Here is a 15,223-nt window from a genome sequence, read left to right as displayed (position 1 = left end):
GCGGCCCGGCGGCGGCGCGCCGCGGGGAGCCGGCCCCGGGGAGGCGCCTGAGGCGAGGGCCGGCGCTGGGCTGCCGGCGCTCGGAGCCCTCCGCTGCCTGCGCGGACGTCCCGCAGGACGTTCCCGTTGCTTAACCTGGCCCCCGAGGCGGGTCTGGTGAAAGGGGGGCACCCGCGAGCCTGGCTGAGAGCCGCCCGAGCAGCGCGGTGCGGAGCGAGCCGCCTGAGCCTCTCTGCCGGTGGGGAGGGTGAAGCATCAGGCGAGGGAAACTCGTCCGGCTGGCGCTTCCTTCACGAGCAACCGCTCTTTTCTTTCTTTAGGAGTGCCGCATCGCACATCCCATCGTAAAATGCACTTACTGCCGATCAGAGTTTCAGCAGGAGAGGTATGGAAGTATTTCGTGTCTTGGGAAAGTGTACTGCACGGTGCTGTTCACCATCCACTGAAGTAGTGCCTTGGGTTTTCAGTGTGTCTGCGGAAAGAACAGCTGTTTCAGCAGTCATAACTGTTTGTAACAACAGAAATTCACACAGAGAGAGGCAGATAATAAGCTCTCTGAAGAGAGTTTAACCACAGTGAAATAACCTGTCCACTCCAGTGACCCAAATATGTCATGTAAACATGATACAGTGTCAAGTCACTTTGTCTGCTTATTGTTAACTATTTCCTATAGCATATGTTTGCATGTATGTTTTTCAGTAATTGCATGGGAAAGAATTTCAAGGTACGTGTTTGTCACTGAATTCAACATTATGCAATTTTGTCTTTAGCAAAACTAATACAATATGCAAGAAATGTGCCCAAAACGTGAAGCAGTTTGGAACGGTGAGTAGGCTCTTAATTCGAAAAACTGAACTCAAGTTCATTCATATTCTAAAAGAAAAATCTTTTGGGAATTAAATTTATTTTCCTTTGACAAAAAAAAATAGCTTTTGGAAAAGTGATGAAAATTATTGACAGCTCTTGAATTCCTTCCTGAATTACAGTTTCTCTTTTCAAAATGAAATTCATTRTGATTATATATAGTTTTAACAGTTATGAGTAACTGCAATACAGCTATTCATAGCAAAAGAATGTTATTTCATTTTATGCATGTAAAGTAATTCTTTGCACATTCTCATAACCATACTTGACAGCAGAAAGATGGTTAATTGTCTGTGTTTTCAATGAGTACTAAAATGTGAAAAGCTAATGATACCACATTTTTTATAAGTTGCAAGTATTAAAATTTTTAGAGACTTGTTAACCATATTAAGCTGTTGAGTAGTAAAGGTTCGTGAGTATTTCTTATATTGTTACTTTGCATTTTGTGTTGGAGAATTTTTTAATATATGAATATGTAAACTCTGCATTGTATCTTAGTGCATTGCAGCTATTAGTTTGTAAAAGGTGTTGAGATAATCTTGCTTGTGAAACAGAAGTTCTTAGCTTGTATATACTTAGCATGGAACACACTAGATAAAATTCAGCCTATTGGAGAAATATAACAGATGTTGATATATAGTCAGGCATTTCATAAATGTAAACTGGAGCAAAAAACATTATTTCAAAGACTTAAAATGTTGTAAAATGAAATATAAGAACCAACAACATATTTTTGGCAATAATTCATTCAGAAAGAAAGCTATGTTGAAGATAATCAGCCATTTCTGACTAAAGAAAAGTGTCGAGTTTTCTCATTTTGTGTTACTCTAGTATAGTGTATAGTGTAAGCTGATAATCTGAGATGAAGGTTTGTTAAATTTCTTACAGAGCTGCAGAGATGGGGTTACTAATCTTGGAGCCATAGGGTGCTCAAATCCCTCAGTAGTTCAGGTAGTTCAGAAACCTCTAGGGCCTAAATATGGCCTGATTACTTCTGAAATTTTGTTTAGGTAGTTTCTTTAGTAATATAGTAAAATAAAGAAGTAGTTAACATCCCATTAAAAAAAAAAGAATGGCAGATCCTAAGGGAGAGGGAAAAGTTGGCGGTCAAAATGTATGTGTATTCTTCATTGAATTTAGTCTCAGGTTTTCATAGAAGGCCCAAAGTTTCTTTGACAATTGAAGGGGCACCACCTTAGGAGAAAAAGTTAGCACTGAAGGTAGGACCATKGGTTAAAAGGGATTTGTGAGATAGATCATATGAAGTCCTAATAATTTATAATCATTATTGYGTGATTTAAAGTATCTGTAATACCTCATTACAGAAACCATAAATATATTTAGTTCTGTTATCTGTTTTTCAGCCCAAGCCTTGTCAGTATTGTAATATTATTGCAGCATTCATCGGCACAAAATGTCAGCGTTGTACAAACTCAGAAAAGAAGTATGGCCCACCTCAGACATGCGAACAGTGCAAACAGCAATGTGCTTTTGATCGAAAAGAGGAGGGAAGAAGGAAGGTATGCTTTGTTCCAGAGCGGTAATGGCTTAGGCTGACAATAGAAGATGCTCCTGCTTCATAAGAGGAAGATTAACGGGAGTGTATCTGAAGTTCACTAATATCAAGTTCAAGTTATTGTGCTGTGCTTTTCAGTATTTACATTAAATTCCACAAGTTAGAATCATTACATTATCTGTTCGGCTTTCTTATTTTAAAGTAAATTAATCTTTTTTTTAAAAAAAAAAAAAAAAGCTTAAGAGTAAGTTGACAATAGTATTTGGTGAACAGAGGTTAAGTAGATGAGTAGTTCTTGGTGCTTTGGGATTTTTTTCTCCCATTCATTACATCCTACATGTGTCATTAACTTGAATCTGTCACTTCACCACTTCCAATCTGCCTGCCTTGCCTTAAAGTATAGCGCCAGAGAGGTAGACTGCTCTGAGCAGCCCTTTGTGTTCAACTTTCTTAAATAGCTTTGGTGAGTGCCACTTTCTCATTCCAGAAGGTGCTGAGGAAATCACCTCATAAGCCTCTTGCCTGAACCCAAGAATAATGCTGTTTTTACAGAAGAATTTACTTGGTACAAGTAACACGTTGACTGGACATCTTGATTCTGCTCTGGAATGCGATGGGTTGAGAGGGTACATGGTGTCTAAACTAAAAATGATATACCCCTTAAAAAGTTATTCTCATTTTTATGATATAGAGTGGATCTAATATTTGCTAAAACTGTCTTGTAGCGTAACTTTAAATCCCAGAAAGAAATGAAAAGAGATTCACTATATTAAATAATATTGTGCATATATTTGGGGATATAGCATTGCTGTTTCATGCCAAAGAGAGGATTTTTCTTATAGTGAAACAGATTTTCTTGAAAATGCTAAAGTACATCTTTCTAGTGCAAGTATACTTGGAAACAAAACTGTGAATTATTTCCCAAAAGGTTGATGGAAAGTTATTGTGTTGGCTCTGCACACTGTCCTACAAGAGAGTACTACAGAAGACAAAAGAACAGAGGAAGAGCCTAGGATCTGCACATTCTAACTCCTCATCCTCATCTCTCACTGAAAAAGACCAGCATCATTCAAAACACCACCACCAGCACCACCACCAGCACCGCCACAGCAGTACTCATCATAAGTAAGTATTGAAACTTAAATTAGCTGTTGATGCATGTAATACTAAGGTCAAATTAAAAGAAATAAGAAAYACTAAAATATGTTCTTGAAAGTTGTAGTAGAATGATTTTTGTTCCTGTTTAAGTCTTTGTGTTCTTACAAGTTGGATGAATGAACAGCAGAAAGGCTTGGTGATCTTAATTATTGATGTTAACGTTGATAGAAGGGCTAGAAAAAGAAATCTAGGCAATGGCTATACGGAATCGAGTTACTTGGGGATAAATTAGAATTTGGATTTCTAAGCGATAACTGCTAATTTGCAGGCATTTAGTATGGGTTAAAACATGTGTAGTGGCAGCACAGAATAACTATTTCATTTGGAATCCCAGTCCTAACGTATTTCATTGTGACTTGTTTTTGTGCATATACTCCTCATTAAACGGTGATGGGGTATTTGCTTGAGAAGCCTAACCAATGGTGTGGAATCACCTCAGTCAAGGACCAKTTTTTTTGTCTTTAGCAGTTGTTATAATCAAATTCTGCTGGATTAGGCAGTATTAAGTGACAGTTCATGAGTGACTGTCATGCAGACATAGGAAAACAACACTGTCAATTCAGTTATTGGCATATTGGTAACGTTTCATATAATTTTGTCTCATCTTGCAACTTTTCTCAACATGCTTCTCTCCAGCTGTGGCCTTAACATCCTACTAACTTTAATTTACATACKCAATTTATCCAGTTGCAAATCCCAGGATTGATTTGGTTCTTTTCCTTGATAATATAATAGCAATTATGTGATTCTTATTTCTAATGGTAGGCTTATGGCAGCATATATTAGAACTACTTATTCTTTCTTTTTTTTTTTTAAACTGCATAATGAAATCTATAGCTGTAGTGGTAATGATCCCTGTCAAGAAGGGACACACAACAGTTTCATCATTCTAAGCTTTACTTTTCCAATGCATATAACTTTCCATTTTTACCAAAATTTGTCTCACCAAGCATGAGTTTAAAGACAGAAGCAAAATAATCTGGAATGTTATTGAGAACAGGGAGAAGAAAAATACACATACTTTCACTTAAGGAATAGGTTTGGGTTTTTCTTTTCTGGGGGGTAGGAACTTGAAGAAAATTGTTCTTGTCAAGCAGAGAGTTATTATACTGCTTTTGTTCTCTCTGATCTCTGCTGAAAATTGAGTTGTAGCAAGGTAAATCTGATTTAACGATCTAGTAAAGACTAAATTAAAAAAGATTGCTCTTCAGTATGGAATTTTTAAAATACTCAGGAGCTCTTAGAAAAGGCATATCTCTATATATGCAGCAATGTTCCTGGCTTGGCACCTCTTTTTCTAGGCTGTCTGGGTCTGTTGCTTAATGTTGAATAGGCTCTTCCCCATCACTTCAATTATTTTGGGGGTGAGAGTAATAAGTATGAATACACTGAAATATTTCATTCAAAGTAATCTTCTGAATTCTTCTAAATTTTGCCATTAATGATTCCTATATCCTTGGGCTTCGGTAAAATTACTTTTGAAATTATTGAAGTTACATCTTTATGCYTGAAAAAAATGTTAGATTTCAGGAATCCAGAACTTACCTTGTGCCACCACCATTGGTGGYAGTAGTACAGAAGTAGACATCTTTTTCATCTTTTTATACTGTCACATATTAGACAGTATGATACGATTTTCGACCAACTTGCAAGATTAGTGATATAAAGTTGACAAAAATTGAGAAATGATGGAAAAAAGGTTTAGCTGTCAGTTTTAAAGTCTACCCCATGTGCCTTATGATAATATAAACTTTTAGCTAAAAATACTTTAATAGCATCTAAACCTTTAGTAAAGAATGATTACAAATATGGCAGCTAATATGACTGTCCAACTGGAAAATCATAATTGTTTTTTTCTTTATAAAAAGGAGATTTTTCTCAAGAACAAATATCATTTTCATAATCTTAGAAACAATGGAGTGTTTGGTCAATTACTTTACCTAAATACCTTTCACATATTTCAGAATCAGCAGTCTGAGTCCAGAACAAGATCAGGGACTATGGAAACAGAGGTAAGTATGATAGCATTTATTAATTTCTTTTTGATTTATCTTGCAGTTTGTATTTAAAGGATCTTTTTCCTTGCATTTCTGATTAGTCTCTAGCATTCCATTAGGAGCATGAGTTAGTTATTTTACATGTACCGAATGGTGTTATTAGAGAGTTACTTAGTATGAGGCTTTAGGTTTACATTTTGTTTGATTTCAGCCATAAATCCTCTGCAGCTATTCAGAATGAAACTCCAAAGAAAAAACCCAAACTGGAATCCAAGCCATCAAATGGAGATAGGTAAAGTTACATTTTTGTACAGCTGAGCCATTTCAGCCAAGTAGAGCACTCATCTGTGGCCAGTGTTGCTTTTCTGTTTTTTTTTTTTTTTTTTTTTTTTTTTTTTTTTTTTTTTTTTTTTTTTTTTTTTCCAGCCAAACTGATTATTGGGTGGCATCTGAGTGCTTTTGGTCAGCTAAATTACTTCATTAGCACAACACCAGCACTGTGTTCCTGCTATTAACCTGTCTGGGGTAAAATTAAATAAAGCATGTGTATGAGGCAACAGTTATCAAAGAAATAGTGTTACCTAGCATCAGTGTTGTTTTCAATTAGATGCAGGGTTGAGCCTGCTGCTTTAAGCTGGCCTAGTATCTGACGTCATCTTTTGAACTGTAATGTGYGAGACTGAATCTTTATTCTGTCTCCATCCAAACAAATGGAATAAATGTAAAAGTGGCTGCTTCAGTCAGAAGGTATTTGTCCCCCTCAAAGCTAATACTTAATTATATTTCTGCAGGTGTATGTAATGTGTGCCATTAGTAAGGTAATTTGCCAGTTGCATCCATTTCTGTCAGGTACATACTTTTTTTGCATTAGTCCTTAAGGATGTTTGTGGAATTGTTAATTATCYCATTTGAACTTTGAAAAAATGTCCATTTTTTTGTATTGATGTTGCAAGTAATTTTTTTTTTTTTTTATAGTAGTTCTATAAATCAGTCAGCAGACAGTGGGGGAACAGACAACTTTGTCCTCATAAGTCAGCTGAAAGAAGAAGTAATGTCACTTAAACGGCTTCTACAGCAAAGAGATCAAACCATATTAGAAAAAGACAAAAAGGTAAAAGTTGCATCTGCTTAWTAAGAATTTTGTAACTTTGTCCTCTACTTAATAGATTCCTAACAATTCTGTCAAATTGTGCGATAAAACAAAGATCAGGTACAATTTGTTGTGTATAACAACTAATCCGATTTTGTTTTTTAAAAGACAAGTTTTCAACTTTTGTATCTCAAATACATTTTGACCCTAAGTCAAAGAGGAATTCATCTCACATCACTTTAGCTGTGTTAGCTACCTGGTGGCTCCATAAGTTAGCCACTGGATTCACTRTTCTTCATGCTTTGTTCCACCGGCCACAGCTGATCACCAAAATGCTAGGCAGTAGTTTGTGTGTTTTWAAGTATTTTTGAGGTACCTTGACTTCAGTGAGGCTTTTGACACTGTCTCCCATGACATCCTCCTACATAAGCTCAGGAAGTGTGGGTTAGATGAGTGGCCAGTGAGGTGGATTGAGAACTGGCTGAAAGGCATTGCTCAGCGGGTTGTCAGTGGTGCGGAGCCTAGTTGGAGGCCTGTGGGCGTCTAGTTGGACGCTAGTGGCGTCCCCCAGGGCTCAGTACTAGGTCCCATCCTGTTCAGCTTCTTCATCAATGACTTGGATGAGGGGACAGAGTGCCTCCTCAGCAAGTTTGATGATGATCCCAAGCTGGGAGGAGTGGCTGACACACCWGAGGGCTGTGCTGCCATTCAGAGAGACCTGGACAGGCTGGAGAGTTGAGCGGAGAGGAACCTCCTGAGGTTCAACAAGGGCAAGTGCAGAATCCTGCCCCTAGGGAAGAATAACCCTAGGCACCAGTACAAGCTGAGGGCTGATCTGCTGGAGAGCAGCTCTGCTGAGAAGGACCTGGGAGTGCTGGGGGATGACAGATTGACCATGAGCCAGCAATGTGCCCTTGTGACCAAGAAAGCCAATGGTGTCCTGGGGTGCATTAGGAAGAGTGTTGCCAGCAGGTGGAGGGAGGTGATCCTGCCCCTCTACTCAGCCCTAGTGAGGCCTCACTTCGAGTCCTGTGTCCAGTTCTGGGCTCCCCAGGACAAGACACACATGGAGCTACTGGAGAGAGTCCAGCATAGGGCTACGAGGATGATGAGAGGGCTGGAGCACCTGCCCTCTGAGGAACGACTGCGAGAGCTGGGCCTCTTTAGCCTGGGGAAGAGAAGATTGAGGGGGGGGGTCTTATCGATGTCTATAAGTGCCTGAAGGGAGGGTGTGAAGGGGATGGGGACAAACCCTTTTCAGTTGTCACGTGTGACAAGACAAGAGGCAATGGGCAGAAACTGAAGCACAGGAAGTTCTGCCTGAATGTGAGGGGGAATCTCGTCCGTGTGAGAGTGAGGAAGTGCTGGACCAGGTTGCCCAGAGAGGTTGTGGAGTCTCCTTCTCTGGAGATCTTCAAGGCCCGCCTGGATGCAACCCTGTCTAACATGCTCTAAGTGCCCCTGATTGAGCTGGGAGGTTGGACTAGATGATCTCCGGAGGTCCCTTCCAACCTTACCGATTCTATGATTCTTTGAGTCAAAGCAAAGATCCTGTTTACCTATGTAGCCTGGCAGATTGGTTGTTTTTTGWAGTATAGGTTATCTAGTCTTTGTCTATGGTCAATGACTAGAAAAATAACTTGGATTAGATGCCTGGTAGATGACAAAAGCTAAGTGAGATATAGTGAAACTCGAATTACTACAGTGGAGCTCGGACGAGATTAATTTTTCAGACAGCCTAATTAATAACAGTGGAAGCGAAACAACTCTAAATGTGTACTTCGCGTAGCACTTATTAGAGCTTTGCTTTTTCTTTGCCTTCTGATTTGCTAGATGTTTTCAAAAAGCTGTCTGTACTGTGGCTCTGGACTGTCTATGCAGGATTAATTAAGTTATGGAATTGTGGTAAAAAATTTATAGTACTTTAAAGTAAAAGTTTGATTATAAGTGCATGATGACCTATCAAAAATTTGAAGGTTAAGAACAGCTTGTTGGTCCTAGAAGGAGATTGCTTTCATATTAAAACTGTAGATCAATATCTGAATTTCTGTGCTTAAGCTCTTGTRTAAAGAATATTGAACCTTTTTAGTTTATATCACTGTTATACTATAGCTGATGTTACTAGTGAAGGAATTGCATGCTATTTCCATCCCGTAAGTGGTTAATGTGAAAGAGCTGAACAGTCTGTTGTGGATCCTCTTTGGGTATTTTCTTGAAAGGACAAGCATTAAAGCCCTGATCTCTCTCCTATAAAGCCAGTAGAAGGTCATGAATTGGTAGGAAATTCTCATATCTATTTTTAAGTTTGATCTACAGGTAAAGCTAACAAAAGGGTTAGGTAAGGAAATGTTACCTACTTCTGTGTACCCGCCGCAGTAACTTGCATTTATAATGTTTCCTTGGGGAAGTGTCTAATCGTTTTTGTATTCCTTCTGCTGAAACTTTCTTTGGTCTCAGACTTCTCTGAACTTAAGCACTCCTTCAGGCATTAATTATTCCCTTTTAGAATGTTAGTGACTTTCTTTAGCTGCTGGGGAGGAAGAAAATCTGAACACATGCAATATTTGTGTAGCTGAACAGATCACAACAAAGTAACGCATTGCAAAAGTTTTTGTCTGTGAGTTAGTAAATATAAACACGTGTGCTGGGATAAAGGTCTGCAAATGTTGGTCCTGAACCAGAAGTTGTGGGAGATCCTGGTAAGACTTTGTCTCCAGATTTGTGCAGGGACAAGTGTTTGACCAGTTTGCAGTGTTCCRAAAGAAAAATCTTTGAAATGTATAACTTGGGGAAACACTAAGCTTAGCACGTCAGCTCTACAGTGCTAGGCAATCCTCACTCAAGATCTTAACCATCTTGTTACTAGTGCTTGCTGTTTGTAGTAATAGTATTGTTTCACAGTCTGGACAAAATGTTAGTATGAGACACTGGGAGATTACTGCGTGACCCTCAGGAAAGGGATACAATATGCTGCAACTGTTCATCAGTAATACCTAGTGTAGTTATACATTTTGTTACGGTGCAGTACTAGCACTAGGTTTTTTTGATACCTGAAATTTGCAGCATGTGGTTTTGTATTGATTCCTCTGTGATTTACAGGAGCTTTAATAAATACATACTTTGAGCAGCAGTCTGTATACAGTAATGTATATATCCATGTAGCAAAACACTTATTTCAGAACTATCTGATCGATGATTCTTTTGAATACCTTGTTCATTATTTTTGATTCAAAACATACTAGTGTTAGTAATAGCAGTCTTAGTTGTTTTAGGAATGCATTTTTTGTTTTTTATAGCTGACTTCTTTGCCAGCAAAGAGGCTTTATTTCCTGATGTAAATCCAAATTGACCTGAAAAGTTCGAAAGAGTAAGGTGTATTGTGCCTGCTTTGAGTTACTGAACATTTTAAAGAAGGAGGTTCCTCAAGTTACTGGGTCCGTATACAACAAACTCAATAATAATGGTTCACGCAACTGTACGTGCTTCCAGAGGAAGCATTAGCTGCTTGGATAGAAGCATGTATCACAATTTAGAGACACTTGCTTTACAGCAAGTGATTTGGACCTTTGCCGGTCTTGGGAGAAACTCAGTGGCAGGAATGCAACAACATATTTGCAGATTTAAATTGTAAGTTAAGCAATTTTAATTACACATTTCTAATACAATTTAAATCAGTATTGCTGTGGCTTTAGATGCATTGAAGCTCTGGAATATATACATCTATTCAGGATAAACTGTAATCTAGTTAAGACAAATTGCAGTACAAAAGGACCCAAAGAAATTGTTCTTACCTGTCTATGGAAGATTGGTCCTGTACTACCATACCATAAAAATGTTATCTGCAAAAGACATACCATAACTGAAGACTGTGATAAGTGTTTCATATCTGAAAAAGTACCACTAAGCTTTGTATATCTATGTAATCCCATTTGATTTTTTTGTTTATTTTCTGAGGAGTCTTCTATACCCCAAATCCTGAATAAGCAATATTGTTAAATAAATGCAGTGATTTTCCTCATATAAAATAGACATACGTACTTTTCAAGCTGCTTCTCAAGTGTTGAGCTCTTAATAGTGAACTAATAAGTAAAGCCAGTGATGCTGAGATTTGATTCTTACATAAAGATCTTAGATTGATTAGAAGACATACTGCAGCTGTCCAAGGAATCTTTATAGAATTTGTTTTTAGTTGACAGAGCTGAAGGCAGACTTCCAGTACCAGGAGTCTAACTTGAGGACGAAGATGAACAGTATGGAGAAAGCTCACAAGGAAACTGTGGAACAGTTGCAGGTAAGTAATTTCTTATCAATACTTCAGATATGCTTTAAATGGAATTACACATTCAGGCTTTTCACAGCAATGAAATTATACCAACTTTTTAAATAGTTGTTACCACATTTAACTTAGAATCCATTGTATGTATGAATTCTGTGTATGAATTAAGCTTCTTGTGAGAATTGCTTTCTAACTTTAAGAGTTAGAGACTTGCCTCAAGTACTTTCTATAAAGTTATGTTACTTTTCTGTGTCTGTTCTCTGATAGCACATTGACAACTGATTTAACTATTGATCTGATTTAACTTGCAACTGACAGTTATATATCTCATTATCTACTGCATATTGTCTACTTTATTAGAAGTAGTGTCTGAATTAGCTGCCTTATAAATCATAGAGTGAACAGATACACAGTGCAATCCCTCAGATACTGAATTTTGATATGCAGGATGTTAGAGATGGAATATGCATACCTAAAAGCACAAGCCAGTCTTTGAAAACTAATCCATATCTTTGAGTATTCCCAGCATGCACATTTTGAGACATTGTTTCATAAATGCAATAGGAAATTAGTGCATGATACCCCTATCTGAGAACTTCTAAATAATTCATAAAACTTTCTTTTATCTGTATTGCAGGCCAAAAACAGAGAACTGCTCAAACAGGTTGCAGCATTGTCAAAGGGTAAAAAATTTGATAAAAGTGGGAGTATACTAACATCTCCTTGAGGAACTGGTTATTCTTGGGATTTACTACTCAATATAAATTTGAGTRATTTCTGTGAAGCCCTTAAAATCCTGTGTGGTGGAAGAAAATATTTTTGCACACCAGATAAGTTGGCATGTTTCCTACACATTTTTATAATTAATATGCAGCTTTTTTAGTTACTGTTCAGATAAAGTACTTCAACTGGCTTGAAGAATGTTTTTATTTTTTTGATATTGGAAACTTTTTGCCAGCAATAGTATTAAACAATTGCATAGAGAACATAGCAGTGCTCTCTCTAAATGACAAAACGCAATAACAAACCAGGTCTATGTTCTACAAAGCAGCAACTGAGTCTTTTGAACTATGCTAGTGTCAGCCAAAAGTTTGTGAACTTACAGTGACATTGAATACTGGTTTCTGGCAACAGTTCTTTTACTTTGTATCAGAATATAAATTTAGGATGGAAATCATGGTGCTCTCAAGTGAAACCGAAAAAGCCGTTGTATGTATTTGTAAATACAATTGTAACGGTATTATTCTTAGTTATAACAAGTAACTAGTGTTTTACATTCTTGTGATAGGGATTTACTGAAAGATTATCTATTGTACAGTAACAGAGGCAGTGTGTTTTTTGTAAGATTTACTGTAGATTTTTCTTGCAAGTGCCTTTCTCCAACTGTTTATTTATAGGAATATTGGTATTTTGTACATAAGGTTTTTATGTTTTAAAATCATGTTTAATAAATGTTTTATGTAAATATAAATGTGTGTACAGAATAATCTGAAACAAAGATCAGAGAGGCTAGTGCAGTGCCTGAAGCAGCATTAAGAGCTAGCTAATTGATGGACAGTGAGTATTGGCTTTAGCTAACTTTTGTAGATTGTGTCTGTGAAATGTAGAATTTTGTTAGTGCTGCTCATGCCAAATACTTCCTGAACAAAAGAAGAAATGTTTTTTTGCCACACTAGAGTTTAGGAGTTTGTTTTTATATTTTTCCCTTTGGCACAGTGCTAATTTTAATTCTACAGCAGACATTGTACTCCCAATGTTATATCATTAATTAGCGATAAAGACTCAGTATTTTTTTTTTTTATTTTATTCCAATCGTCCAATTTAATGTACTTAGTTGTAACTTATGGTGACTCTTAATGAAATGCAAGATTCTCATCCCTTAGTAAAGATACACAATGAGAAAACAGTAGCCAAAACTAATGGTCTTGAAATTAATTAAGGCAGTGAGCATGAGGTCAAATTAAAGGTTTTGTTAAATCTTTTGATTGGATTTGGATTCTAAATTGCATCAGTTTAGGTTTAGCTCTGCTCCTAAAGGACATTGGCCATATTCAGAAATTTCTGTTAAACTTACCTTAGTATACCCCAAGATTTCTGTTCARGAAAGTGAGTTATATATCAGTATAAATTGGAGCAGACTTATGTGAATAAAAGGTTAGTTCAGCTCTGGGTGTTGATTGGTAACAGGGTAACTTTATCTTTCATTAAGCTTAATTACATAGAATAAGCTTACACGTGTTTTAAAGAACTAAAATCTAAAATTACTTTGCTGTCCACCCATGTTCTGAACTGTGAACAGCTTTTCAGTAGTTCAAATAAGTTCTAGCAGTGATAGACTACTGAATAATTTGAAAAATCAAGCTAGCTTGTTTCCTATTGTTTGTGTATTTTTTTTATACACTGAAATCAAATTTAGACATTTTTAAATGCTCTTCTTTAAACTTGCTAAGCTAGGGTAGAGAATGCTGCTATCCTTTGGGGATGTTAGTTTGTTTCTGTTTTTTGATATACAAGTTGGACTTTAATTCAGAGTAATATTTTGATACCAGCTTTCTCCACTTGAATGGTCACCCATGTTTGATGAATTGGATTTTAAAACACAGAACTGCATAGCAAATTTAAATATTTGAATATAGAATAATTTCATGATATCTATCCAAGCTGCAGTAAAGATATTTTAAAGTAACAGGCTGAAATTCCATATTAGAAATAATTGATTTTATAAATTCCAAAGTGAAAAACTTTTAGGGGCTTCACAGCATTTAATTTTAAGTAAATACCTACTCTTTTTGTTCTATGATTTCATTCTTAACTTGAATTTTTTTTWAAGTTGTAAACTAGCCAACTGAATCCCAGTCCTGAAAATGGTGTCCTGGAGCTGTAGATTATTGACATAATAAGCTGATGTTCTTTAAACGTGGACCTACAAGGAGATTGTTGTAATGTATTGTGCTTTTAGCCTATTTCCAGATATTGATTAGCATTGACCAGTAATGGCCATTTTTGGCTCAAGTTATTTATGTATTTTAAACCTGTGAATATTGCGATTCCCTTTTTAGATAGTAAGTCTAATTATGCATTCTGCAGTGAAGCTATTCAACTGTCCACATGTATAGACTATTGAAATACTGTACTGGCACACATCTGACTGTTGACATTTTGTACCTTTTCTAAATCCAATGTTTCACAATAAAAACTTGACAAAACATTGTCTCCTTTGAAGATTATTCACTAACTCATATTGCACGTTAATCCTTTTAGTACAATATTAACTGGCAAGAAGAAGCAGGGTTTAATATTTGCATTTAGTATTTAGATTTCTGTGAAGATTAGAAACCTGAGGCTGTCTTCAAATAGCAACAAATTAGAATTTTTCCTATCAGGAAAAGATTTTTTTCTACATTAGGATTATAATATGTGGAAATTTTTTATTATAGAGGAGAAGGAAAAAAACTAAAGATTTAACTGAAATAGAGTAAAATTTAATAAAGTCTTAAACAGGCTTATGATCTTAAACTCTTACACTCTTACATTCTTACACTCTAAAAATGCCTGAGTTTCTCTCATAGTTTAATAATCTTAAGGTTTTTCCTCCCTGACATGTATTTGTGTACAAGTTAGGTGACTCTGAGATTGAAAGTGACATTCTAGTTTRTTTTGTCTGTTTTCTCTGTTGTGTAATTCATCCTTCTACAGTCTGGAAGAATTTTTTTTTCATTTAAAAATGGAAATTCAGAATGAAAAAAAATTGAGTCAAAATAAGAAGAAATTAAGATTGTGTAGCTTTCTGGTCAAGGCATTTATCTAGAGGGGGTGAAATTTTGCATTTCAGACCACCACACTTAAGACAGCATGTGTTTTATGTTAGCTACTGTATAATGTGCTAATGTAATATTGAATTGTTTTTAGCCTCATTTAAATGCAAATTTGGTATGGCTTTAGTGAAGCTATTTATTTCTGAAGCAGAGAGCAAGGCAAAATGATGTGGGGTACCCAATTTAGACATAGCTTCCATTTAACATAAGCTAGATTGACTCCCTGAAAGAAATTTGCATTATTTGAAATGTATTTTCTTAAAGAGGTTTTGAATTGGTATAACCTGAGTGTAGGCAGTTATGCAGTTCTCYGTGGTCTTCAGTAGCTTTATAAGTATTGAACCCACACTGATTTTTTTGAAAATACTGAAGTTTTATAGTTATAAAACTCCAGTAAAAACTGTCCACATTATTTTTGTTTGTTTCTTCAAATGAATTACTAAAACATCAATTCAGTTGAAGACAGTGCTGTATAAAGTATGTTTTCTCATATATTGTGTGCAGTTC

The 15,223-nt window shown here is 36.4% G+C and overlaps 1 protein-coding gene across 1 annotated transcript in view; it reads left to right on the top strand.

Moving 5' to 3' along the window:
* The window catches only part of FAM76B (family with sequence similarity 76 member B), a 17,312-nt gene extending 3,205 nt beyond the window's left edge, over positions 1-14,107 (top strand). Inside the window, exons 2-10 of the mRNA XM_085309091.1 lie at positions 321-385; positions 771-825; positions 2,229-2,384; positions 3,309-3,505; positions 5,503-5,550; positions 5,747-5,827; positions 6,511-6,646; positions 10,815-10,916; positions 11,539-14,107. Of these exons, the coding sequence (XP_085165217.1) occupies positions 321-385; positions 771-825; positions 2,229-2,384; positions 3,309-3,505; positions 5,503-5,550; positions 5,747-5,827; positions 6,511-6,646; positions 10,815-10,916; positions 11,539-11,628 (930 nt within the window). The 3' untranslated portion in view covers positions 11,629-14,107. The remainder of the gene's footprint in view (positions 1-320; positions 386-770; positions 826-2,228; positions 2,385-3,308; positions 3,506-5,502; positions 5,551-5,746; positions 5,828-6,510; positions 6,647-10,814; positions 10,917-11,538) is intronic.
* The last annotated feature ends 1,116 nt before the right edge of the window (positions 14,108-15,223 follow it).

The sequence above is a fragment of the Rhea americana genome, unplaced genomic scaffold (genome assembly GCF_003343005.1).
Source record: "Rhea americana isolate MKP2758 unplaced genomic scaffold, rheAme1 scaffold_29, whole genome shotgun sequence".
Taxonomy (NCBI): domain Eukaryota; kingdom Metazoa; phylum Chordata; class Aves; order Rheiformes; family Rheidae; genus Rhea; species Rhea americana.
The sequence above is the reverse complement of the archived record's forward strand: the minus strand, read 5'-3'. Positions and strand labels throughout refer to the sequence as shown.